At 34.7% G+C, this 25086-nt stretch overlaps 6 protein-coding genes across 9 annotated transcripts; 4 read left to right on the top strand and 2 right to left on the bottom strand.

The window, feature by feature from the left end:
• The first annotated feature begins 703 nt into the window (after positions 1-703).
• LOC8281393 (peroxidase 12) lies at positions 704-2208 on the top strand. The gene is made up of 3 exons (XM_002527046.4): positions 704-991; positions 1069-1263; positions 1363-2208. The coding sequence occupies exons 1-3, from the start codon at positions 743-745 to the stop codon at positions 1981-1983; spliced, it is 1065 nt and encodes a 354-aa protein (XP_002527092.2). The 5' UTR covers positions 704-742; the 3' UTR covers positions 1984-2208.
• A 1241-nt stretch (positions 2209-3449) lies between these two features.
• On the top strand, positions 3450-5975 carry LOC8281392 (DEAD-box ATP-dependent RNA helicase 39). 2 transcript variants are annotated; one of them, XM_002527045.4, is made up of 5 exons: positions 3450-4166; positions 4712-4801; positions 4887-5063; positions 5241-5381; positions 5516-5975. In XM_002527045.4, exons 1-5 carry the CDS (start codon positions 3669-3671, stop codon positions 5684-5686), a joined length of 1077 nt encoding a protein of 358 aa, XP_002527091.2. In that variant the 5' UTR covers positions 3450-3668; the 3' UTR covers positions 5687-5975. The 2 variants fall into 2 exon arrangements, with proteins under 2 accessions (XP_002527091.2, XP_015579613.2); XM_015724127.3 differs by lacking the exon at positions 5241-5381 and having other exon boundaries at positions 3454-4166.
• A 558-nt stretch (positions 5976-6533) lies between these two features.
• LOC8281391 (DEAD-box ATP-dependent RNA helicase 39-like) lies at positions 6534-12364 on the top strand. Of its 2 annotated transcripts, XM_048370679.1 has the most exons (10): positions 6534-7168; positions 7508-7603; positions 7691-7879; positions 8051-8191; positions 8506-8646; positions 9573-9715; positions 10085-10214; positions 10485-10533; positions 10910-11251; positions 11777-12364. In XM_048370679.1, exons 1-10 carry the CDS (start codon positions 6626-6628, stop codon positions 11803-11805), a joined length of 1803 nt encoding a protein of 600 aa, XP_048226636.1. In that variant the 5' UTR covers positions 6534-6625; the 3' UTR covers positions 11806-12364. The 2 variants fall into 2 exon arrangements, with proteins under 2 accessions (XP_048226636.1, XP_048226635.1); XM_048370678.1 differs by lacking the exon at positions 11777-12364 and having other exon boundaries at positions 10910-11485.
• On the bottom strand, positions 11514-12149 carry LOC8281390. Its single transcript, XM_002527043.4, has one exon. It carries the CDS (start codon positions 12147-12149, stop codon positions 11739-11741), a length of 411 nt encoding a protein of 136 aa, XP_002527089.1. The 3' UTR covers positions 11514-11738.
• Positions 12365-12877: 513 nt separating the features above from the next.
• Positions 12878-17508, top strand: LOC8281389. 2 transcript variants are annotated; one of them, XR_007214706.1, is made up of 3 exons: positions 12878-13505; positions 15951-16072; positions 17038-17508. XR_007214706.1 is itself a non-coding variant. In XM_002527042.4 (2 exons), exon 1 carries the CDS (start codon positions 12895-12897, stop codon positions 13495-13497), a length of 603 nt encoding a protein of 200 aa, XP_002527088.4. In that variant the 5' UTR covers positions 12880-12894; the 3' UTR covers positions 13498-13505; positions 17038-17508. The 2 variants fall into 2 exon arrangements, 1 of the variants encoding a protein (XP_002527088.4); XM_002527042.4 differs by lacking the exon at positions 15951-16072 and having other exon boundaries at positions 12880-13505.
• Positions 17509-18757: 1249 nt separating this feature from the next.
• Positions 18758-23257, bottom strand: LOC8281388 (LRR receptor-like serine/threonine-protein kinase RGI5). Its single transcript, XM_015724131.3, has 2 exons — positions 19570-23257; positions 18758-19356 (listed from the first exon to the last, which is right to left on the bottom strand). The coding sequence occupies exons 1-2, from the start codon at positions 22427-22429 to the stop codon at positions 18974-18976; spliced, it is 3243 nt and encodes a 1080-aa protein (XP_015579617.2). The 5' UTR covers positions 22430-23257; the 3' UTR covers positions 18758-18973.
• Between the last annotated feature and the right edge of the window lie 1829 nt (positions 23258-25086).

Genomic DNA, 25086 nt, shown 5'->3' with positions numbered 1-25086 from the left:
TTTTCTAAAAAAAAAAATAACCAAACCGAATTGAACAGGAATTAATTCACTTTTCATTTTTTTTTTTTTAAAGATTTTAGTCACTCCTAAAGTTAATGATTCATACCCTACTTTTAAAAAACACCTTTTGAAACTATTTTTGTGCCGCGGGCAAGCAATGATTCGTGCTACATGTGGATGTGGGTTCAAAGCAGCAACAAAAATGAGTACAACAGGTTTGGTGAATTCTAAAGGATAGGGGGCTTACCTTAATATTTAAAATCACTCTATAAGAAAACTATCACCATAATTGAGTTATATATTTCCTATAAATCCATTCTTTTTATTTTCATAAGCTTGGTGCTATTAAAAATATGGCACCCAAATTGAAAAGTAATTCTTCCTTAATACAACTTTTGACAATTAACTTTCTTTTAAATCCAAAACTTCTCACTTCGAAAAATATACATTTTTTATATTTGAACTAAGTTGGAAGGTATTATATATCTTTTATAAATTTTTATTAATAAAGATATATATATAAATCATATTATTCATAGTGGGTTTAATAATTTATAAAAATTGTAATAATAATAAAACTTATATACACTAAAAGATAAAAATATTTACCATGAGTACCAGTGACATAAATCATTAAGATAATTCTTTTATTAGAACAGCTAAACACACAAACATTAAAATAAACATTTTATGACTATAAAATAGAGCTCTTTGTGCATCTAGAGCACACAGACAAACAACTATGGCTAGTGCTAAATCAATGGCTTCTCTCCTCGGGATCTCTTCTCTCTTACTACTAGCTTTTTGCTTTTGCACCACTGAAGCACAAAGCAGACCACCTATAGTGAATGGTCTATCATGGACATTCTACAGATCTAGCTGTCCTAAACTTGAGTTCATTGTCAGGAAAGAGCTCCAGAAAATCTTCAGGAAGGACATTGGTCAAGCTGCTGGCCTGCTTCGTCTCCACTTCCACGACTGCTTTGTTATGGTAACTATTTTCTGCACTTGATTATGTTCTTGAGCAAACTCTGTTCTGGATGCATATAAAATAAACATATAATATAGGGATGCGATGGATCAGTGTTGCTGGATGGATCAGCAGGTGGGCCAAGTGAGAAATCTGAGCTTCCTAACTTATCTTTGAGAAAAGAGTCTTTCAAAATCGTCGATGATCTCCGAGCGCGTGTTCATAGGCGGTGTGGCCGTGTGGTCTCTTGCTCCGATATTGTTGCAGTCGCTGCTCGTGATTCTGTTTTCTTGGTAAACAAACACCTTCCCGCCATTCCTTTTCTTTTATCTTTTTCTTTCTCTTTTATTGTTCTATATCAATGAAATAGAATTATGTTCTTCGGGTTACAGACAGGTGGACCTGACTATAATGTCCCACTAGGAAGGCGAGATGGAGTAAAATTTGCAGAAACAAATGCAACTTTTGAACATCTAGTTGCACCTTTTGCTAACACGACAACAATTCTTGACAAGCTTGCAAGAAAAGGGCTTGATGCCACTGACGCAGTGGCACTATCAGGCGGCCACACTATTGGCATTAGCCACTGCACATCCTTCACCGACCGGCTATACCCATCACAGGATCCCACTCTGGACAATACTTTTGCTAATGGTCTGAAGCAGACGTGCCCACAAGCAGAAACACATAATACCACAGTCTTGGACATCAGGTCTCCTAACATATTTGTTAATAAGTACTATGTAGACCTCATAAACCGTCAGGGTCTGTTTACATCCGACCAAGATTTGTACACGGATGCAAGGACAAGGGCCATTGTTACTAGCTTTGCTGCTAACGAAACTTTGTTCTTTCAGAAGTTCGTGCTTTCCATGATCAGAATGGGGCAAATGGATGTGCTGACAGGCAATCAAGGGGAGATTCGTGCCAATTGCTCCGCGAGAAATTCTGATAGCAAATATCTGGTGTCTGTTGCAGAAGAGAATCTGGGTTCATCTTCTGAAATGAGATAAAGCTGCTAATGCTAGTTTGTGACTTTTTTTTTCCTTTTCCTGGTTGAGGCACTTTTTGAGTTATCTACTCTTTTTGCTTGTTAATAGAAGTGGTCTCTTGAACGAATAATTACAAGTGTAGACCTATCTATCATCATTTCTAGTTTGCTTTTGGTTTTGTTTAAGTAACTTAGTCTGTTTAATGTTGTGAAGCTCCTAAGGTTGGCATCTTTATTATTCTTACCATATTATAATTATTGATGCTAATTAATCATAGTTGGGCGTGATCATGGTCCATTGACTGGACCATTAAGTAATAGATGAACTATATTCCTAACAGAGTGATCCATATATTGTATTATGAGTATTTTATATTTTGGTATTTGATAATTTATATATTTTTTATTATTTAAAATTAATAAATATATGTCAATCATTTATCAATTTGATAGGCGTAAACATACATCTGGATAAAATAAAATTATTTTTTCTTTATGACTAAATATCTTTTTAATAAAAATTTATAAAATTTAGGTGAAAATGATATCAAGCCATTATGTTCCTTATATCCTGGAGATACGTGTGCTATAATAGGGGACAAAAAGAGTGAGTTAACTTCAAAAATCCATCATGTTTTAATAAAATTAATTATTATCTATTTCATTCAAAATCAAGACATTTTGAATATTAAATTGATAAAAAGAAACTTCAACTTAATTAGTAAAAGATTTAATGATCAAAATATTTGTATTTTGAAAGTATTTGTATTTAACAAAATATTAGAAATTTATAAAATTTAATTTTAAATTGTCAAAATATAATATTATTAATTTTTTGTTATATTAAAATTATAATTTTAATAGGATATATATTTTTATTAATTTATTCTTTTAATATATGGACTTTTAAAATATAAAGAGATTATAATATAATAAATAAAATATAAAAAAATGGTCAAAAATCAAGAAATAAATAATATAAAATTTAATTGAATTAGTAATTATTTAACAAAAAATTTAAGAGAAAGATTTTTTGATATAAAATGTTAAAATAAAAAATAAAAAATAAGTTCAAATATAATGGATAATTAATATAATATTATACAATGTAGGGAGTAAATATATATACCCTTCTCAAATTTTTAGGAAAAGAAAGCTAATGTTAATTTTGTTTGTCTAAATCTAATTGGCTAAATACATAAATAGCCATTTAAATTTATTTTATTTTTATAATTAGTTTCTCAAACTCAATTTTTAGACTGTGAAAACACATATTCAGGGATCATTTGTGTATTTAGCCAATCTAATTAATCTATTTTCATTGGTAAAAACTTTACATATTTATTTTGAATTGTTGTATCATATTAAGAAAGTAAGGTTTAAATTTCTTCATTTAATAAATTTAATTTTTTTACTTTATAAACTGCTTTGTTAAATCTGTTCTACAAAAAATGTATTTTGATATAACTAAACATTATTCTCAAAATTAAAAAAAAGAAAAGAAACTAAAATAAAGATTTTCTTTTTTCTAGAAAAAAACATTTTTGTTCATCTCAGTGCAAAACGGGAATTACGACTAGGAGCTAGTAGCGACTCATCTCCAGCGCAGTTGGCGTTGCATCTCGAACACCAAACCAGCTTTATGCTTATTTTCACTCAAAGAAACAGTAACAGCACACAAAAAGCCAAACCGCCAACAAAGAAGCCATGAAAAGAACACTCAAAGCATTCGTCAATCTAGCTCTTTCTTCTCAATCACATCCACCACTACCCATCAGACAGCTTTCGGTTTTAAGGGCTCTCTCCACCACCACCACCACCACCACCACTAGAGTCTCAACTGAGAGTAAGGAGAAAGAATCCAAGAAAGACTCTTTCATTCTTGAAAAATTTAGGCAGAGAAAACTTCAGGGTTCTTTGAAAACAACAATAGCAACAACTACCAAGCAACAGGAAAGGTCAAATTGTCGTGCTGATGTAGTAGTTGGGAGCAAAAGTGAGGCGAGTATAGGAGAGGTGGTGTCTGGTTTTGAAGAGTTGGGTTTGAAAGAAGAAGTGGCAATGGCTGCTGGTGAATTGGGTGTTTGGGTTCCTACTGAAATTCAATGTGTTGGTATTCCTGCTATTTTGGAAGGCAAGAGTTTGGTTTTGAGTTCAAATTCTGGGTCTGGCAGGACTCTCTCTTACTTGTTACCTCTTGTTCAAGTAATTCTTTTTTTTTTTTAAATGCCATTACTTTATGCAATTCCTTCCGTTTTCATTTGCTTTTCCACACGTGTAATTTAGGAAAAGATCTGAGTTTGGAATGTGATTATTTGTAAGTTGTTTCCTGATTTTCATTATATCTAGTCTTTCTATGAGTTTTGCATGTCAAATGATTGATAATATGCTTTTCTGAAGGTTCTATCATGCTTGCTTATATTTTTGGAGTGTTTCCAAATTAAGATCTCCAGCTACTCTACTTTTATACTAAATTTAGTCAATATGCATTTTTATAATATCTTATCAGATAATTTTGCTTCATCTTCACCTTAAGCTGACTTGTACTTAATATGTTGCAATATAAGGTCTCAAATATCATATATGTGGTCGGGTACTCTTGTCATCTTTCCTCAACCCCAACCATCATATATTTAGGGTTTAGGGTAGATACTTAAATCACTAGTCCACAATTTTGCTCAGAATGTTTCAGCGCTAAACTTGAAAAGCTTACAATAATATGGTCATAATTTGTTGTCATTATTGTGCAGTTGTTGAGAGGAGATGAGGCTTTGTCTGGAATGAAGCCTAAGCAACCCAAAGCTATTGTCTTATGCACCACAGAGGAGCTATCTGATGAGGTCTGTAGCACCTGTATCAATTTGCTTTGTGGTTTTCTGACACATATAGTGATCAACTTGACCATGATTTTGGATGACCATGAAGGGATTTCGCATCGCTAAGTCTATCAGCGATTTTGCACGACTAAGCCGAAGTGGCTCTGATCATCTGTCTCCAGAGAATATGTCAAAACCCCCTATTGGAATGCTAATAGGAACACCTTTTGAGGTTGTCCAGCAAATTGAGGAGGGAAGCATTGCAACTGATGATATCAAATACTTGGTGAGGATCCTATTGTTTATTATAAATTGTTGTCATTTTACCAATCAATGCAAATTTTGACATCTAGTTCTGATGAGTGAAAGATTCTTACTTTGTGTAGTCTTTAAAAGGAAAAATGTGAGTGTCCTTATATGAAGTACATTCCTTAGTTAAGTGACAGTTGCACTGTAATTCTAGGTATTGGATGATGCAGATGCCATGTTTGATAATGGCTTTGGTCCTGAAATCAGCAGGATTATAAGTTCATTAAAAAATCGAAAATCGCAATCAAATGATCAAAGACTCCAAACTGTTTTAGTTACTGATACAATGACAGAGGTACATACCTGCACTGTAATCTTTAGAAATGACAGAAGTTATTCCTGTCGGGCTTCTGGGATCTCCGTGTAAATTTGCTTGTATTGTATTTTAGAATTTCTAACGAAGTGTTATTGCGCATTTAAAATGGACAGGTATTGGGAAAAAGTGGTATTTTGGAGCGTCTTGAGCATGATAATGCCGGAAAAGTGACTGCAATAGTGTTGAAGATAGACCAGATGGAGGCGTTTGAGATTATCAAGTCCTCAGATGCTCTGAAGAAGAAAATGGCCGAGGCTATTGACTCCTTTGCATCAGGATCTTGAATTGATCACTTCTTGCCTGGCGCTGGTGGAATTGAAACAAAAAGGACATGGCTAAAAGTATAGCTTTGTTCTGTCGTGAACTTAACTTTTGAGGCTAAAGATTATGAAAAAATTTCTCAGACACTCTGTAGTCTGAACCTGTTTCACTGGCAGAGAATTTAGTTGCATGTGTGTGACTTTGTATATATAGTGCGAGTTAAAAGAATATGATTACTTATACTACATGATGATTGGGATTACTGTCAAGATTTTCTAGTCATTTACAAGCATAATTCTGCATATTTATTTAGATTCTGCTGGATTTCTCATTGTTCTCTTTCAATACTTTGTTTTTTCTTTTTCTTTTTGGCATCCAAACGATAATAATACTGAATCGCTACTGCACTTTTTGAACTTTAGGCATAAGCTTTTCTTGCCCCACTGTGAGAATTAGCGAGTGCAAGTTGCCATGCCAAGAATTTCTTTTTTCTTTCTGAAATAGCACTACTTAGAAAATAATAAAGAGAAACTGTGTATTTATGTGAATAAAAATTTGATGGATGGTCTCCCTCAATAGTTTCTAATTAAGTGCCGAATTCATGTGATTAGGATGCAAATGTATAAAGGGATCAAACAGAGACTCGATGGAAGTTTGACCGGCTTAGACTTTTGCTTACAAAATGAGCTTAGAATCTAAATTTGTGAATTGAATCCTTATCTTTTAACAACCAAAAAGGAGGGCCAACTATAATTATGTTCGTTTGAGAGAAAAGAAAAGAAAAGAAAAAGGATTAGCTTTTTTTTAAGATTATACTTTGGTTGTTAAACGACATGCCGTAGTAATTCAAAAGGGCGAGCAGCTTATCAACATTCACTTTGGAAAGGCTAAGACCTTAAAATGCAAAACAACTAAAACCCCACAGAATTGCAATTGCAACTTCGAAACGAAAAACAGTAACCATGGCAGGCACATCAAGAACGCTCTTGAGCCTCTCTCTCTCCACGGCAACAAAGCACTATTACCCTTTTCTTAGATTCCCAAAACCCAGCAGGGTTTTACTGCGTTTTAACTTTAAACCCCTTTGCACCACCACTGCCTCAGCCACAGGTACTGAAACATCCACCACAACAACATTCTCAGACCCAGACCAAGCAAAGCACTCAATCCTTTTAGAAAGACTCAGGCTTAGACACCTCAAGAACTCCTCAAAAACCCAACAACTCAAAACCCAAACCCAAACCCAAACAAAGTTAGTTGTTAATGTTGAGACTGAAAAAGATGATAGCTTTAACAAGTCAAAGAAAGGAAAAAAGATTGCGGGTAGTTTTGAGGAGTTGAGTTTGAGTGATGAGGTAATGGGTGCTGTTAGAGAAATGGAGATTGAGGTTCCTACTGAGATTCAGTGTATTGGGATTCCTGCTGTTTTGGATGGTAAAAGTGTAGTCTTGGGGTCTCATACTGGGTCTGGTAAGACTTTGGCTTATATGCTGCCTCTTGTTCAGGTTAGTTCTCTTTGTCCCTTGATTGACTTCTTGTTTTGGTTATGTGCTTCTGATATAACACTGTTGCAATTTGGTAGTCTTGGGCTAGTGCAATAAAAGTGATTTTAAAAGTATGGCATCGTACTTTTCTGACTTCAGGTGATCAAAGATATTATTTTAAATTTGATAAAAACGTATTTGTTGAATTGGGTGGTTGAAACTTGAAAGATGTTTGAAGATATGACAGATAAGTGAGTTCATTGAATTGATTTGTGCCTCTGTTTGCTTGTACTTCATTGGTGTAAAAAATTGTGACATGTGAATGAAAAGAAAATTCCCTTTCTTTTCTTGCCTTGGCAGTTGCTAAGACGGGATGAAGCATTGTTGGGTCTGTTAATGAAGCCTAGGCGTCCTCGGGCTATTGTTCTATGCCCTACGAGAGAGCTATCTGAACAGGTATTCTGGATTACTTTGGGATATGGAGCTCTCTCAATCCTTATGGCCTTCAATCTTTCACTTGATAACATTGTATGTGTTTTACAGGTCTTTCGTGTGGCAAAGTCTATCAGTCATCACGCCCGATTCAGGTCTACCATGGTCAGTGGCGGTGGCCGAATGCGACCACAGGAAGACTCATTAAATAGCCCCATTGATATGATAGTTGGGACCCCTGGCAGGATTCTACAACATATTGAGGATGGGAATATGGTTTATGGTGACATAAAATACTTGGTGAGATCCAATATTTTCAACGAATTTTGATTTTTAAGTACTGGAAGGATTTAAAACCTGAATATTAATGCTTCATATCAATATTTGACACAGTGTTGGATTCAGTTCCAGTAACTTCTGGTTGTCACAATAATTTTATGGCACTTCATGATGTTGCAAATTTTTTAGTAGGTATTGGATGAGGCAGACACCATGTTTGATCGTGGCTTTGGTCCTGATATTAGGAAGTTTCTGGGCCCATTAAAAAATCGTGCATCAAAACCTGATGGCCTAGGGTTTCAAACGATTTTGGTCACTGCAACAATGACAAAGGTATACTGGCTTTGACCACTTCTGTAAAGATGAGAAGTACTTTATCTTCTGTAGTTAAGGTTTAAATTCTCCCTTTCCTTCCACTGTAATGTAATGAAATTATGCTATTTTTCTTCTCTTCACTTTTGAAATGAATCCATATGTGCCCTCCATAGCTTTTACGTTCGGTCCATTGTTATTATTTCTGAAGCTTGTCTAGTCTAGTAAAGTCATGAAATTGATATTGATTCAATTTCATGAATTTAATGAACTCTTTTCTGCTCAGATTTTAGCTTTCAGTTATTGGTAGAGTTAACCTTATAGAGGTCTTGCAGGCAGTTCAAAAGCTGATTGATGAGGAGTTTCAAGGAATAGTCCATTTGCGCACATCAACACTGCATAAAAAAATAGCATCTGCTCGCCATGATTTTATAAAACTTTCAGGTTCTGAAAACAAGCTGGAAGCACTGTTACAGGTTAACTGCTGTCTGCTCTACTGTACCGTTGCGCTAAGCATATGCTAACATGTGTGCATTGTATGTATAGTTCATAACATTATTGTTGGTGAAACATAGGTAAACCTACACTTCTATTAGCCGTGAAGGCATGAAAAATTGTTTGTCCTTTTTATTCTTTCTACGATTAGAGAAAGAACTCATATTCTACAACTGAATCTTCCTCTCCTCTCTTACCTTAACGATCAGTGATGCAAATCACAGTCCAAATGCAGTCTCAGTTAGTTAACAAGCCTACTTGTTACATCCAGCATATTCAAAGTTCTTGTTTATCATAATGGATCCACCATCAATTTTTTACTTTCTTACACTTAACTGGACAAAACTTTAAGAGAGCGCAGATAATAATTTTTGCACAAAACTTTTGGAGAGCCTTTTGTTATATTTTGGCTTTTTGACATCTATTCCATGATCGGAACGGGAGGGGGATACACGTTACACCGCGATTTTTGAATTTGGTAAGTTTGAGAAATGATCTGGTGTCATTCTCTCTGTGGCAGTTTGTACTTGTGCATATTAGCAAACTCAGCAAGTATTGTTTTGCATATTCCATTTCAGGTTTTCTAAAGAAATGTCATATACTTTTAGAAAACTGCTATTGGTTGAATTCCATCAATAAGATTTTCATCCAGTCGTAGTAACTAAGAACTCCGAATTGAAGTAATAATATTATTGAATCATCAGAACTACTTTAGCAAGAGCACGAAAAATTGAGCGTTTCTTATCACAACCCTTTTTTGTAGCAGAAGTATTTACGGGTTCCCCGGGGAAATATGTCGGTTTAGCAGAAACTATTAGAGGATTTAAATTGATCCTTTCCGGAGAATTAGATAGTCTCTTCCTTATATAACCAAGGAAATTTACATAGCATGTTCTGGTGAATTTAGGTCCTTGAACCAAGTTTGGCAAAGGGAAACAGGGTGATGGTGTTCTGCAACACTTTGAATTCCAGCCGTGCTGTTGATCACTTTCTTGCTGAAAATCAAATCTCTACTGTCAACTATCATGGGGAAGTTCCAGCTGAACAAAGGTGAGATCATGAGAAATACTTTTGTATGTAGAAACTGTTATTAATTGGCACTCTACTTGGTAAAAAGAAAAATTAGCTTTCAAAGTGCCAGAGCACTTTCTTTGTTCATTCCCTAATATTTTTATACTTCCGGTCCAAAAGAGAAGCTCAGATCTTATAGAAAGGAGGCTATGCCTTACTTTTCTACTAGTTAAATATGATCTTTTTCTTTCTTATTACCATTTTTCTTCTGTAATCAAAGAGAGTATCTACTTCCCTTCACTGCCCCTTTCCCTTTAACCTCCTGATCTTTCCAAATTTGATGTGTTATCTTGTGTGCGCACAACATTTTCCTTCTAGTACTTGGCTAATTATTCCTCATAACGACAGGGTTGAAAATCTCCAGAAGTTTAAGAGTGATGATGGAGACTGCCCGACATTGGTCTGCACCGACTTGGCTGCTAGGGGACTTGACTTGGATGTAGATCACGTTGTCATGTTTGATTTCCCCTTGAACTCTGTGAGTGACTTTCTTCGGTTGATGTTTCTTCAGTTCAGCATCCTTTTTTTTTTTTCCTCTTTTTCCAGGTTCTTTAATTGATTTGTCCTTTTACGATATGAAAGTCGGGCTGCCAATTTTAGTATTCAGTTCAATGACATGGAGGGACATCCTGCTCAAATTTTAGATTGGAGGTTTTGAGGAAGGGGAATGGATACTATTTGTAGCCCGTCCATTAGGACAAAATTTTAAATAAAGATTAATATATACCTTTTCTCTTTGGCCTTTTAGATTGATTACCTTCATCGCACAGGAAGAACTGCTCGTATGGGTGCAAAAGGTACGGATCGTGGAAATTTATTCAAACCATAGAATTTTGTGAATTCAAATAAACTAATACCTGTTTTAAGATCAATTTGTGCCTTACCAAGAAGAGGTACTGAAAGTACAAGTAATTCTGAGAACAAGCATCAATTTATGAATCAATATATCCGCAGCCCCAATAAAATGTATCCTCATTTCAATTTTTAAAGCTTAGGAAAATGAAAAAGCATCTTGCAGTTTTTGGCCTGCAACACTGTATCTTTGCTTCCTTCTTTTAACTTTTGATGGCAAGAGGGTTTTCTTTTTAATATGTGAAGAAATTCTACACTTTTGGTGGTAATCTTTTTTTCTTGTTTTGGAGGTTCTAATGGTGTTCCCTTATTCCTTAACAGGGAAAGTGACAAGCTTGGTGGCTAAAAAGGACTTGCAGTTGGCTGCTCGAATTGAGGAGGCAATTAGGAAGAATGAGAGCTTGGAATCCCTCACTACAGATAATGTTCGGAGGGATATTGCCAGGGCTCAAATAACTGAACAGAAGGGGAAGAAAGCAAAATTGATAAAACTATCCAGTCAAAAGAACAAGATTAACACTATAGCAGACAAATCTTCTACAAACAGCACTAAGGCTGCATCCTCAGTAAATAAATCTCGAAAAGCATCTACTCCAGCAAAATCTGTAAAGGCCGTTAAAGTTGCAAAGACACTGAAGATCTCCCGGAAAACATCATCTCCAGGTTTGACCAAGAAAATAGCAAGTAAAAAGATCAATGCTGTCAAATCTACATCATCAAAGCTTAATGTAGTGCCACTTAGAGGGCGCTCTTCTTCCTCTAACAAGAAGAATGAATCCCTAAGGCGTAGTTGATTGTTTTGAAAATATCTTACATATGTTAGAAAATGCTTGTCATTTCTCTTTTATAGTAGCAGCATCTTCAAAGTTTAACGTGATAGAAGATATTGCTTGTGTTCTTTGCCCATGTTGCATCTTTCATTCCATTTTGAGTTTGTAATATGCTGAAAATGCATTAGAAATAATACATAGCTTGAAATTAATTTTTCGTAAAAAAGAAAAAGAAAACGAACACCACGTTGCCATCTATGTTGAGGGTGGATTGTCTAGACTTGAGTTCAATTATGTGATAAAATGAACACCTGAAACAACTACGAGCACTGGGAAAGTATGTCATTTATCCAGTTTCTGAAGGCCCTCTGCATTCTTAATCACTTCCAGGTGAGTAAAGGGTGAGGGTTTCTTGCAGGGTTAACAATGTTTCCATCAGAGTCATAAATGATGACACCTGAAAAGTCTGGTAGCTGGCACTTCCCGCCCATGAGTATGTTCTTCTGCCAAACTGGAACTCCTTGCTGTTGCTGTTCACCACTAACCAATAGTTCATCATTATTGCAACTGCGAGCACCATACACTCCTGTACTAAGTATTAAATTGTCAGTGTTAAGTTCTATAACAGGATTATGGTTGGAGGAACCATAGCAAGAACCTAAGCGACGCCATTTGCGGGAATGCGAAGCACACATAAACAAGACAAAGGCGCACAAGAGAAGAGTGGTTGCAGCTAAGCCAGCTTGTGATGTGCTTAGTGGTATTTGTTTCAGGTGAAGTTGGCGAGCCATTGGAAATTTGATGTTGGTCCTGTATTGTGTGAGATTATACGGAAGTCTGTATATAATATACACATAGAACCTGGGGTTGTTGGATTTGGAGGATTTGTTAGGGTTTTGGATAAGCAGAACTGAGGAGAGGGTGTTTGTGGTTTTGGTGGTGACCAGTGACTGACTATGATAATGCTGTTTTTTTCTCTTTGATTATGCATGTTTTGTTTTGTTTATTTATTTCACACAATTTAGCTGCAATTGTTCTTTCGTCTTAGAAATATATAGGGTTCCATCATTCAACTCTTAGGAAGATTTGTGTAAAATTCCAAATATAACTTTGTTTTCAAGAAAGTGTTAACTTTCACTTTTATTCTTCTAACCACATTCTTGATGAAATGTAAAGGTTTTCCTCCTATGGTCTAGAAAGAAAACTGCAAACAAAGCATTAGAAAATTTATGTATAAGCTGTGAAAAATATTAGAATCCTAATTGACACAACCTTTTAGAGTAGAAATTATGATTTTTCTAGTTTTAATTTTTTTTTTTCTGAAATTTCAAAATTGAATTTTTGAAAAAGCTAAATTTTCAACTATCCCCAAAGACTGTTAAATCTAAACAATTTTATAAAAAGAATAAAAAAGAAAGAACTAAAAATTGATTTAAGAAACTGTGCCAAACTGGATCATTGTAAAGAGCACACTAGACATGGACCATTTTTTAATATTCAATATCCCATTCAGCCCAGCCCATCTACTCCTGAAAAATGGGAAGAAGGGGTTTTAGAACTTCCTTCTCCTTCCTTGCTGTCTCCATTACTGAGGAAATCGAACTAAAATATCAAAAAGATATGCATAAACGATCACAGATTTCTCTCTTCAAGTTGCTTTTGAGACACCCTTTTCAAAGTTCTCCAAAACCCATATTTCCATTTTCCCTCAAATCACAAGCACCGTCAACTCTGACTCCGCAATTTCCCAACTCACTCGCGCGTAAAATTCTTTACTTCTCCACAAACCCACGTCACCAAGACCTCCATTCTTGTTATCCAACTTGCAACGCTCTCAGGAATCACAGTACTGAGTCAGGAGGTGGCCCGGTTCCCGAGTTGGATGTTAATAAAGAAGTGGATATGATAAACCTTAAGTTTGCAGAAGCAAGAGAGGAGATAGAGATGGCAATGGAATCCAAAGAGACTGTTTATTTCAATGAAGAGGCTGAATGTGCACGTGCTGCTGTTAAAGAAGTTTTCGACATGTTTGATGGGTTATTGGGTAAGCTTCCGGATAGTGAAAGGGCGGCTTTTCGAAGGTCAATGGGGCTTAAAATTGAGCAGTTGAAGGCTGAGCTTCAGCAGTTGGATGATTGATTGATGAGGTTGGTGATATTGGTCATTGCCCTGATTTTGTTTGTATGCATTATTTATTTTTGGGTTTTGGATGTAAGGACAGCTCGATAATATAGGTGAAAAAGTTCTCTGTCTTTCTTTTTTCTTTTCCGATTTTGGATATTTAATGATAGTGAAAGTGATGAATTCGAATAATGGATTAGGAGTTTATCCATGTTTAATTTTCTTTATATCACTAATCATGAAAATATGCACCTTTCGGGTAGAAGTATTTTACTTGTTGCAACTTTGAATCATTTGCACCTAGTATAAGATATGTTTTTTTTTTTTTTCTTTTCTGAAAAGATGCACCTAGTATAAGATTCGTAATGGTTACATGGTTCTATTCTTTGGGGAGCTAACTACTAACATTGCACTTATGATAATTAAGCTCCCAGTTTAAGCAGATTCTTGTATACTTGGAAAGAGAGCTTTTTGACATTATTATTTTTATTGTTCAATAGCAACGAGCCCCACAGAAAGCAAAAAGTGTGTGCAATATAAACTTATAAAATGAATAAATATATAAGTCCACTCCATTTAGGTTCGGTATTCGTCTGCCAAACTTTTGTGTGAATCGATTAACAAGTGTAGACTACGTTTGAAAACTTTTGAAATTTAACTAAACGTTCTTCCGTTTGTCTTGAAATACTTTTTTGCTATTTTCTTCTCCATCTTGCATAGTAGTCATCATTCTATGCATAGTCATATAAATTTCTTGGAGGCATGATCCATGTTATGCAGAAGACTGAAGAGGTAGTGTCTGAGAAAAGAGGGTCTAGATTCCGCTGCCAGTTTTTGTTTTCATAGGAGGTCTTTTAGCGCAGCCGATTAGACGACTGGAGTTATTTCATAGGAGGTCTTTTGGCGCAGCCGATTAGACGACTGGAGTTATACTGAGATAGTAGACCAAGGTTGAGGAATCTAGCATGCCTTTTCCATCTGGGATACCTTTAAATATCTATTGTAGTTATAACTGTGCTTTCCATGTTTTGAATAGGAAAATTGAAAGACCATTTTTTGGACTATTACAAGTGTTCTTCACTTCTTTGGGGGGATTTTACTAGTTGATAGGTATATTCAACTTGGAATTTAAAACTGCAACCTTTTAGCATATAACAGAACATTTAGTTGTTTCTTATCCCAAATAAATAGTATGTATTAAGGAGTTTCTTATACAACGGTTTTTTTTTTATATGCTCATAATGTAGGATCTTGTCTCGGATAGCAGGATGCTTTACCTTCATCATGTAGTACAGTGACTTTCAGTTCACCCTAGTGCATCTGGTTCAGACATATAATGGGCCCTTTTAAATAAAAACTTTGATAAAGTTGAATGTTGTTGGATATGGACATATAGCCTACTTCTTTGTGCAGGTCTGAGCAACACACGCGAGGTTCTCTTGAATGATAAATAGATGAAACAAAGTTGCTCGTATGGAGACTTTGGTCCCTCTTACTTGTGCTCGTACATATTTCTCTGAGTGTAAACCACCATATGGTGAAATAGTTTTGCAATAATTTTATCACACCTAGGGTCACTGATTGTTTAGATCTGAGCCTTGGTTGAGTCCATTAGATTTTATATTCTCTCTAATTAGCAGCATATTTTTATAGTATAAGAAGACTTGCTCAGTCAGAGAATTTTATTTTATATGAGATTGAAGTAGAAACTTGAACTTTAGTAGTTAGCATTCTTAGTAAGTGTTTCATGGGCCCTGATGCGATATTAGGTTTATAATTTTTGTTCTTAGGCTGGTTTTAATTATTTGTTACTCAACTATCCTGTTGCTTTCTCTTAAAACAACCTTTATTTCTTAGCCATCCCTTTCCTGTTTTGCTTATTTAAAATTTTCTTTCTGCTTATCTTGTTCGCCAAAACCATCCCTTTAGAAGTTCTCAAAGTCCTGATTTTGGGTACTGGATTTGGAGATAAATCATCATTTTTCATTTTTGTTACAGCTTCTGCTGCTTCATTCTGGAAAAGAGCTTGTTATTCTATTTTTTTACATTACAAAAAGTATGAGCAGCAATTATACTTAATTCTTTGTGGGCTTGTTGAGTCCTGGTTTGCTATCAAATTGCTAGTCTGTTAAGTTGAAAAGCAATTCCACCTATATTCCTGTTCAGCCTCCACCCAGTTGTCTGATTTGATTTTTCATTCTTGCATCTATTACATTGTTACGAGTCCGAAAGCAATCTCCCTCCATTGATGGATACCTGAACACTGATGTGTTAGGTATTTGCGTTCATCTGTGATCTTTTCATTAGTTACTGTTTAACTTTCTAAAACTGTCTACTATTTAGGATGATGAGTTGCAGCAAGATGCAACTGATTTGAAGTTAACTGTATAATGTTTTGATGATACAAGTTACTGATGATTTCTTTCCAATACTAAAGCATAAACTACAATATCTGTAACCTCTTCTCCCAGGTACCGAAAATAATATCCTCCTTTGGTCCCAACTATTGAAGATAAACTATTGATTGCACATCCAATGGCAATCAAGTGAAATGGAGAATCTAGAGTACTGATAGAAATTCATTTGACAAAAGGTAAAGAGGGAATGTTAGATTCACTATAATTTTTCTTGAATTCTGCAAGTGGAGAACAGTAGTCTATAGCTTAACTAAAAAATTCTACCTAATTTTTTTGTCAGTGAATATAGTTAGCATGTTAGTATGTTAAGTTAGAATGAAAGGGGAAACTTTTTTTCTTTCAATATAAAGTGGGAAATAAACCACTACATTATGAAGAAAGGAAGTTTCGAACTCGACACCTCAACCTCCAGCACTTAGTGCTTGGCTATCAGGCTAAAGTCCGGCAGTTGCAATTGTGGTTATCAAGTCCCTCCTTTTCATCCGAACAGTATATTAGCTGTCAAAACATGAAATCTTGTGCTCTATTTTGTTGATAAGAAAAAGTTAATATTTCCCTTAGAAAAGGTTTGTTATTCTGAAGGGTTTGTATTTGACGAGGTTTAGAATGATGGTGAAAAGGAAATTCATTAGAACCCGAGTGCTATGGTGCATCTCTAATGAAGTAACTGGGCGAGTCTCTGAAGTAACTTGCTAATTTTTTTGAAAGATCTTAGCTTTTGTGCTTTCACTTAGTGGGTTTCTGAAGATTTGTTTATTGTCTTATGTTCTATGGGAAGGATATGTATAATAGTTTAATTGATTGCGTAAAGTATGCACTAGCCACACTACCACGAAAAGTATATAGGAAAGACATTTCTTTTTCCTATTATGTAATCATTTGCTATTCTTTTAATACCTAAGTTTCTATTTCTTAATGATATAAGGTCAAATCTCGATTATGCATGTCAGCGAAATTTTGCCGGGCTCTAATATTTATCTAAAGGTATCATCCATGTTTTACAGAGCAAGTTTTTGCCTGTAAAAGCAAGATGATAACATGTTACAAATTCTGTTGGAATGGAATGCTTGTATTTTATTTTCGTTATGATGGAGATTTCAAGGAAAATGTTACTTGAGCAGCATTTGTTAATTGGTTGCAGAGATCATGATGTGATGGCCAGGGGAAAGAAAAGGTTCAGAAACAAATTTTTCCTTTTAAAGGAAAGGATATATAACAAGAGAGAATGAAAAAGAAGGCCAATGAGGGGAACATTGGCAAATGGAATAATGAGGCTTTTTGGGACAAGCTGAGTGGAGTCACAGAGAAATCCACTAGGAAACTGGACTCACAAACTTAGCGTCTCCTTTTAAAGTATTTCATTTGTAGATTATTTTTGTTTGATCTTTTTCTGCTTGAACGAGCAGGAATTGTGCAACTTGTAAGGCACTGCCTTTTAGGTTCAAGTAGTGAAACTAGAATTGAACCCCAGATGATCTATTACTTGTTCTTTTTTACGTAGTAAAAATTCATAAATCCAGAGTTGTATTAAGATTTTAACCATTGCATTACAAGCCAAGACTTTACTATCGGCCTTCTGGCTGATTGAGACAAATCTAATTCTTTTTGCGTTCCTTTTTATCTAAAAATGAAAGATAAAAACTCCTACATGTGTTGACTATAAAGATAAGACCCTTATAACAAGACACTATTTGCTGAAAATGCGACCATGAAAGTTGATGTTGAGAAGAGGACATAGATTCTCATGTGGTTGGTGGACATGGGTTGTCTAGCTTTTCTTGGGGGCTACTAAGTGGGGGTCACCTTCCTTATGGTGGAGGCTCCAATACAAATACAAGATGAATGTGATATGCTTTCTTTTACTCTCTTTTTGGATTGCTTTAAGGCATGATACCTGGGATTATAAAGACTGATCTTGCTCCCAAACAAACAAAAAGAGAAAGCTTATTGCATTAATCATAGATTCTATGCAATTCTTTATTGATGTTTCATCGAGGTATTACAATGTTAAGGCACTGCACTTTAAGTTGAATATTTAGATTGTTGTGTTATTTTATTAATGGTATGGGTTTAAAGAAAAGGAAGGAAAGAAAGATGTAGGGATGTTGAAGCAATGAGTTGCTGATTGTTTATCCTATTGGTTCTTCTTTTTGACCAGAACTAGTGGCATATTAAAATGGGTTGTGGACCAAAAGTGAAGGGAAATGAGACAGGGGGAGCAAATCCATTGCCTGTTAGAGGCATGTGGGGAAGGAGGGATGGAAGCATGGCCTGTCTGCTTTTGTCCTGCATCATTGACCCTACATGCAATTTGTGTATGGGAAAATTATCAGGCCTTGCTGATTTTTTTAGCAGTAGCTCCATTTCTGCTAAATGGGTTCAAAGAATCTGTTTTTATTTGCTTGAAAATGAGAAATCAGGTGAAGGCCATACACAATCCCAACATCTTGCCCCACATTTTGTTCATCATTGTTCTTTTGGCAATATTGTATGTTCATATGATTCTAAAGATCTCGCTTCATTTTCTTATGTCTAAATATCGCTTTGTTTTTTATGTGAATGACATATTGAACTGATCTGAAAGCAACTTTAGGTGAGATAACTATTTTCTTATCCCTGACAAGAATGACAAATGCCAGAATTTATGCTGAAAATTAGGAACCTTGTAAAAGTTGGATTGAAGAGTAAGAAATGCAAATTGTATTATGCAATTTGGGTGCTGCCTAGTATTCAGGAAATGGAGTGACAAATTAGGGAAAGAAGCAAATGCATATATAACAGAGGGGGGAGGGGGGTGTTGGGGGGGTGGGGGGAGAGAGAGAGGAGGGGAAGGAATTATAAAGATCAAGAAAGGCAAAACATGAAGCAATTCAACCACATTGCTGTTTCTAGAAGCTGTACAAGAATCCCAAGAATCTCTAATCCAATAATAAGACTACCCAAAGCTTTTTCCTCTTCTCATTTCTCTCAATAACAACACTCCTCTTTTTCTTCTTGGGATAGAAAAGAGAAATCCATCATTGATGTTCTTGGAAGGAAATAAAATACAAAACAAAGAAACTGAAATAAAACTTATTTCAATTTTGATTTGATGACTGTTTTATTAGGGGTTGAGATGTCTTTCCCCATTCTTCTGGTGGACTCTTCACCTCCATTAACAATGCTACCACTTCCTTCATGGTCGGCCGCTCTGCCGGTGAAGAATTCACACAAAACATGGCAATTCCTAGTGTTTGAAGCATTTCTTGTACCATTGGATCTGGCAAACCTTGAAGCTTTGAATCTAGTATTAAGACGGCTGGTTCAAAACTTCCCATCTTTTTTTTTACCCATTCAACTATGTGTAGCCCATCTCCAAGTTGGGATTCAACGGCACTGCGACCGCTTAGAATCTCTAGCAACACCACCCCATAGCTATAAACATCACTCTTTTCTGTTATGTTCATGGTGTATCCATACTCTGCAATCATGGAAATTTATCGGAAATGGAACTAAGAATTCAAGAAAAGGAATGGTTAACTAATGCATAAAAGTATTTGTATAAAAGCTTATGTTCCTCTAACATGCATGCATAGTAAATTCTTGCCTAATTAATCTTTCAAAGCACAATAAGAGAAAGAGAGAAATCAGCTAACTGAATGAATTAAAGAATAGGGAGATCAAGAATACTTGCCTGGGGCAATATAACCATAAGATCCAGCTACCCTGGATATTGCATTATGATAATTTGGAGAGTTCATCATTTTGGCCAGGCCGAAATCTGCCAAATAAGCCTCAAACTTGGAATCTAGCAGTATGTTATTGCACTTGACATCTCTGTGAAGAATTGCTGGCACACAATCATGATGAAGATATGCTAGACCTTGAGCTGATCCTACTGCAATCTTGTACCTTGTTTCCCAATCTAAATTTCTATTCTCTTGCAACAGCTGTTGCAGATTACCATTCGGAATGTAGTTGTAGAGAAGGAGCTTAACACTCTTGTTGGAACAGTATCCTAAGAGCTTTACAATATTCCGATGTCGAATGTGTCCAAGAATTTGAATTTCTGCTGCAAATGAATCCACTGGTTCTTCATCTCGTTTCATTTTCCAAAGCTTTTTCACTGCAATCAAGTCCCCATTAGGCATTTCAGCCTTGTAGACAACACCAGAACAACCTTTCCCAATCACATTTTCATCTCTCAAACAATCCAAGATGTTATCGACGGTGAAGTGGAGTTTTTGAAATGGGATAAATGTCCATGGATAAGAAAAATCTTCAGCCCCCGGTGATGAGGCTGATGCTCCTGAAGACTTCTCAACCATATACCTATGATTTCGAGTGAGTAGAATCCATAAAGCAATAACTGCTATGGTTACTGAAGCAAGAATCACTGAAATCAATGCTACTGTTTTTGCAGATTTTAATCCATTTCTCCTGATAAGCCTCGATGAACAAGTCAACCCATCTGCAGACTGGCAAAGACTTGGATTTTGAAGGTATGAATTTGAAGACAGGGTTCTGAAGAATGGTGTTACTGGTATAGGGCCTGAAAAGTTGTTGCAGGAGATATTAATGGAAGTGAGGCTAGTAAGGGAACCAAGAACTTTAATCTTTCCATAAAGCAAATTATGGGAAAGATCAAGTGATTGCAACTGAGTCAAACTGGACATTGTGGCAGGGAGCTCTCCAGTAAATGAATTTGAGCTCAAGTCCAAACTGATGGTTAAGCTTGTTACATGACCAATTTCAGGTGGGATCGTATCAGAAAGGCTGTTGTAGCTTAAATCAAGAAGTGTCAGCTTCTGCAAATTCTGAATTGATTTTGGGATTGATCCTGTTAGTAGATTGTTGTTAAGAATCAGCTTGTTCAAGTAACTGAAGTTTCCGAAACTCCAAGGAATTTCGCCTGTGAAGCTGTTTCTGCTAAGATCAAGCTGCTCCAAATTCACTAGCTCCCCTAGTTCAGATGGTATCTCTCCAGTAAAGTGGTTATTGTGCACATCCAACAATTCAAGAACTGTGATGTTGGCAATCTCGATTGGAAGTGCACCAGAAAAATGATTCATGTACAAATCAAGAAATACCAAATTCTGCAACTGGCCTATCTCCTTTGGAATCTGACCTGAAAGTTGGTTTTCTCCGAGTCTCAATCTCACCAAAGATGGACAATTTGCCACACTTCGTGGTAACCCTCCTGATAATGAATTACCTAAAAGCAGAAGCTTGCTTAATTTCTTCAAACTGAAAAGCTCATCTGGGATTGATCCTGTCAGCTTGTTTCTTGAAAGATCAAGCGCATATAATTCTGTACAATTACCAAAAGAGGCTGGTATGGTACCAGACACTGAGTTACCCCACAAGAAAAAACTTTGCAAATCCTTCAAATTACCAATCTGCGATGGAATTGCACCTGATAATTGATTCTTATCAAGCTGCACAGCAGTTAAACTTGTGCAGTTACTTAACTGCCAGGGAATTAAACCGGTTAGTGAATTATCAGATAAATGAAGCTGTTCAAGAACCACTAACTTTCCTAAATCACCAGGAATTTCACCAGAGAGATCATTAGCTGAAGCATCAAGAACAACAAGTGATGAGCAGTTTGAAAGCTCAGCTGGGATAGGTCCAGAGAGTGAATTGCCCCATAAAAGCAAGCTAGTAAGTTTCTGCAACTTGCCTAACTGTGGAGGTATGGAGCCAGTAAGCTTATTCATATGCAAATACAAGTTGCTTAACTCAGAACACAAACCAAGCTCAGGTGGTATAGAACCAAATATCTCTGTATCATAAAGAGCTAAAGTCTGAAGATTGATTAAATTCCCAAATGTAGGTGGTATAACACCTGAAAGTCCAGTTGCAGCAGCACCAAAAGTTGTGAGATTGGTCAATAGTCCTAACTGTGGAGGTATCTCTCCTGTTAGATAAGGATTTCCACCAATTCTAAATTGCTGGAGAGAGATTAAAGAACCCAGTTGAGATGGTATTGAGCCATTGAGTAGATTATCTTGCACACAAAAAACTTGCAAAGAAGTAAGGTTTGCTAGCTGTGGAGGTATTTTACCAGATAATCTATTAGAGTTTAAGTAAAGAAACTGAAGTGAAGAGAGGAGACCAAGTTCTTGTGGTATAGAACCTGAAAGAGAGTTAGAGGAGAGGTCTAGAAGCCTGAGATGGGTAAGTTGGCCAAAAGAAGGAGGGATTGTACCAGAGATATTGGTTGATGAGAGATTGAGAAGCTGTAAAGAAGCAAGAGAAGAGAGTTCTGATGGGAGAGAAGACAGATTAAGAAATGTGTTAGGAAGAGAAAGAGAAATGACTCTATTTTGTGGAGAACAAGTAATGCCTTGCCATGAACATGGAGTTTGGCTTGATGGGTTCCATGAAGAAAGGACTGATGATGATGATTTTGCATCAGGGTCAGCTGCTGATAATAAAGATAGAAGTGCTTCTCCATCAGGAGAAAGAGAGGCTACAAAAAGTACTGATGTTTCAATGGCTAATAGTATCAAGATTAAGGATAGTAAGTAAGAATGGTTTAATTTTTCCATTTGGGGTATTTGACTAAAAGAAACAATCTTGATGATGATGATAATGATGATGAGGTGGTGATGAATGATAAATGGAAGTCTTTTTGGCAACGGTGATAGAGAAAAAGATTGGAGAGGAAGTACAAATCTAGGAGACAAAATGCATGTGAGGAAGATTTTTGTGGAAGAAAGGAAGGATGCTTGAGTTTTACACTAAAGAGTTGAAACCATAAGTACCTGAGTACACTTCAAAAAGCTAATTTAAGTGTCTTTTAAATCTTTATAAGTAGAAGATGTGTTGAATATAAGTCAAAAGATACTCCAAGTTTGCGGTGAAAGAACGTTACCAGGAATATTAATGGCACTTTAAAGCTGGTGGCCACTGGTGGTGGTGGTGGTGGTGGTGGTGGTGGTCTGACAATTAATGCTAACAAAAACCACACTCTTCTTTCAAGTCCAAGCTCTGCTATTGTATATGTTGGTGGCCATGTAGATATGCTTGATTGTTTCTGGGTTTTGAAAGTGGGTTGTGACAGCCGTTGTGGTTGTGGTTGTGGTGGTGGTGATGGGTGGTGGCTGAGCTGAGCTCTGAGCTTTGAGTTTGGAGCTCTCTCTTAAGCTTTGATTCTAATAGGCGTTGAAAATTGAAAACGTAGGCTGGACTATAAACAAGAGTTTTGCCAAGTGGTGTCCCATAATTTTAGAGTGAATTTTGTTACCGTAACGTATTTTAAGCTTTTTTTTCTTTTAGTGTATCTATGTAAATTGAGTTTTTCTTTTTTTTTCCTTTGAATTTTTTAATTCGAATTTTACAAATTTATAATTATTTCCCATATATAAAAATCATATTTACATTTAATATCATAATCTTATTATTAATTTATTAATCAACAAATTATTTTCTAATTAAATTATAATTCTAATCTTAAAAATAATATTTTAATATATTTCAAAAATTATATTAATTAATTGATTTTTATTAAATATAATTATAATATCAAAAGGTTTTTAATTATATTTTAAATATTATATCAATCAATGAATTGATTTTTGAATTTATTAAACATTACAATCTCAAAATATTTTTAACAGTATCAATTTTATATACAATTAAAAATTTATTAATGAATGCTTTCAATATGATTTTTATATTATTGGATTAAATTTAATTAAAAATACTTAAATAAATTCTAAATTAGTATTATTTTTAAAACGTAATAAATAATTATAAAATATTAAAATATTTTATAATTTCATTTATAAAATTATTTTATATTATTATTTATGATCAAAATAATAATAACAACTGCAATTAATCTTTTTAAAATTCTTAGCTCTTTATATTATTCATCATAAATTATTTATTTTTAATTTCTTTTTTCCTTCTTTAGTTATAATTCTCTTTCTTTTTAACTCTGAGTCCTTCTTTTATATGCCTGTCTGTAAATACAAACTTTGCATATTATTTATCCAAATAAAAATCATGAAGATACAAGTCATTTTCACTTTGCACATTTTGCCACAAATAAGTGTTCATGGAAGTTTAATATCATTGACTAGTAGAGTATGCCTTTTAATTGCATCCAATTTAATAAGTTCTTTTTACACATTTTATATTGTAACTGTATTTGTAATTTAATATTTTTGTAAATGCATGAAATTTTTTAAATCTAAATTAAATAATTATCTCATACATTACCTAAAAAATTAAACTTCTATAAAAAATCATAATTTTATTAAATTAAATATAAATTACAATCATATAGAATGAGCATATTTTCTTTATTTTTAAAACAAAAATGGCACACTCCATATTTTGATACCTTGACCAAAATAATTTAACACCTATAAAACATGTTAACAAATTAAATATAACTATATTTCTATTTTGGGCACTGAATGTTTTTATTTTTTTTATTTGTATAAGTCCATATTGCCCATTGGTATTACCCTTAAGAAGCTAGTGAAGTGAGGGTAAAATTTGAACTTTTGACAATTTTAGGTTGCTCACTTTGCTTTCTTTATCTAGATGCACAAGTGTCAATCATTGAGGAATGTTTAAGTTAAGGTGGGACCACTATTTTGTGGGCAGAAATGCTGACATGGCAAATATTAGAAATTGACTAGGCAGCTTATCCAATTACTAGTGCTTTTTTCTTTTATCAATGCTAAAAGATATAAATAGACTTTCAACAAATTAAATAAAGAGGAAGATTTAAGTTATAATTATTATCTATCGGATATAAATATGAAGGCCAACAATTATGTGAAGAATATTTAAATTCAATTTTTTTAATTCTTAAACTCGATTGAAATTTTAATAAATTATATTTTCATATTCAATGTCGATTTAATATAAACTTCAATTAAAAAAATTTACCAGTAATAATCTCAAATTAAAGTTAAAATGTACTTAATCTCATGATTAATCACATGGTATATCTACTGTATGCTTAAAAGAAAAATAATATATGTATCATAACATGTAATTTAATTATATTAAATAAAATTAAATATGTCTAAAATTAAATTAAGACGCCACTTCAGTGGAGTTATTAGGTACTGTAAAATATCTTATATTAAAACCTGACCTGATTAAATATTTAAAAATTATTTAGACTTCAAGTTAAAGTCAGAATATATCTGAAATGAATTTAAATACCTGGTTAATTGCTATA

The sequence above is a fragment of the Ricinus communis genome, chromosome 2 (genome assembly GCF_019578655.1).
Source record: "Ricinus communis isolate WT05 ecotype wild-type chromosome 2, ASM1957865v1, whole genome shotgun sequence".
Lineage (NCBI taxonomy): Eukaryota > Viridiplantae > Streptophyta > Magnoliopsida > Malpighiales > Euphorbiaceae > Ricinus > Ricinus communis.
This window is presented reverse-complemented; position numbering and strand designations above follow the sequence as displayed.

Excerpts from the sequence above, each read along its gene's own strand:
- LOC8281393 (XM_002527046.4), top strand. The coding sequence starts at position 743 with ATGGCTAGTGCTAAATCAATGGCTTCTCTCCTCGGGATCTCTTCTCTC. Across the intron at positions 992-1,068 it reads TCCACGACTGCTTTGTTATG|GGATGCGATGGATCAGTGTT; the intron begins GTAACTATTTTC and ends CATATAATATAG. Across the intron at positions 1,264-1,362 it reads CTCGTGATTCTGTTTTCTTG|ACAGGTGGACCTGACTATAA; the intron begins GTAAACAAACAC and ends TTCGGGTTACAG.
- LOC8281392 (XM_002527045.4), top strand. The coding sequence starts at position 3,669 with ATGAAAAGAACACTCAAAGCATTCGTCAATCTAGCTCTTTCTTCTCAA. Across the intron at positions 5,064-5,240 it reads CTGATGATATCAAATACTTG|GTATTGGATGATGCAGATGC; the intron begins GTGAGGATCCTA and ends CTGTAATTCTAG. Across the intron at positions 5,382-5,515 it reads TTACTGATACAATGACAGAG|GTATTGGGAAAAAGTGGTAT; the intron begins GTACATACCTGC and ends TAAAATGGACAG.
- LOC8281391 (XM_048370678.1), top strand. The coding sequence starts at position 6,626 with ATGGCAGGCACATCAAGAACGCTCTTGAGCCTCTCTCTCTCCACGGCA. Across the intron at positions 7,604-7,690 it reads CGAGAGAGCTATCTGAACAG|GTCTTTCGTGTGGCAAAGTC; the intron begins GTATTCTGGATT and ends TGTGTTTTACAG. Across the intron at positions 7,880-8,050 it reads ATGGTGACATAAAATACTTG|GTATTGGATGAGGCAGACAC; the intron begins GTGAGATCCAAT and ends ATTTTTTAGTAG.
- LOC8281390 (XM_002527043.4), bottom strand. The coding sequence starts at position 12,149 with ATGGCTCGCCAACTTCACCTGAAACAAATACCACTAAGCACATCACAA.
- LOC8281389 (XM_002527042.4), top strand. The coding sequence starts at position 12,895 with ATGGGAAGAAGGGGTTTTAGAACTTCCTTCTCCTTCCTTGCTGTCTCC.
- LOC8281388 (XM_015724131.3), bottom strand. The coding sequence starts at position 22,429 with ATGGAAAAATTAAACCATTCTTACTTACTATCCTTAATCTTGATACTA. Across the intron at positions 19,357-19,569 it reads TTATGGTTATATTGCCCCAG|AGTATGGATACACCATGAAC; the intron begins GCAAGTATTCTT and ends CCATGATTGCAG.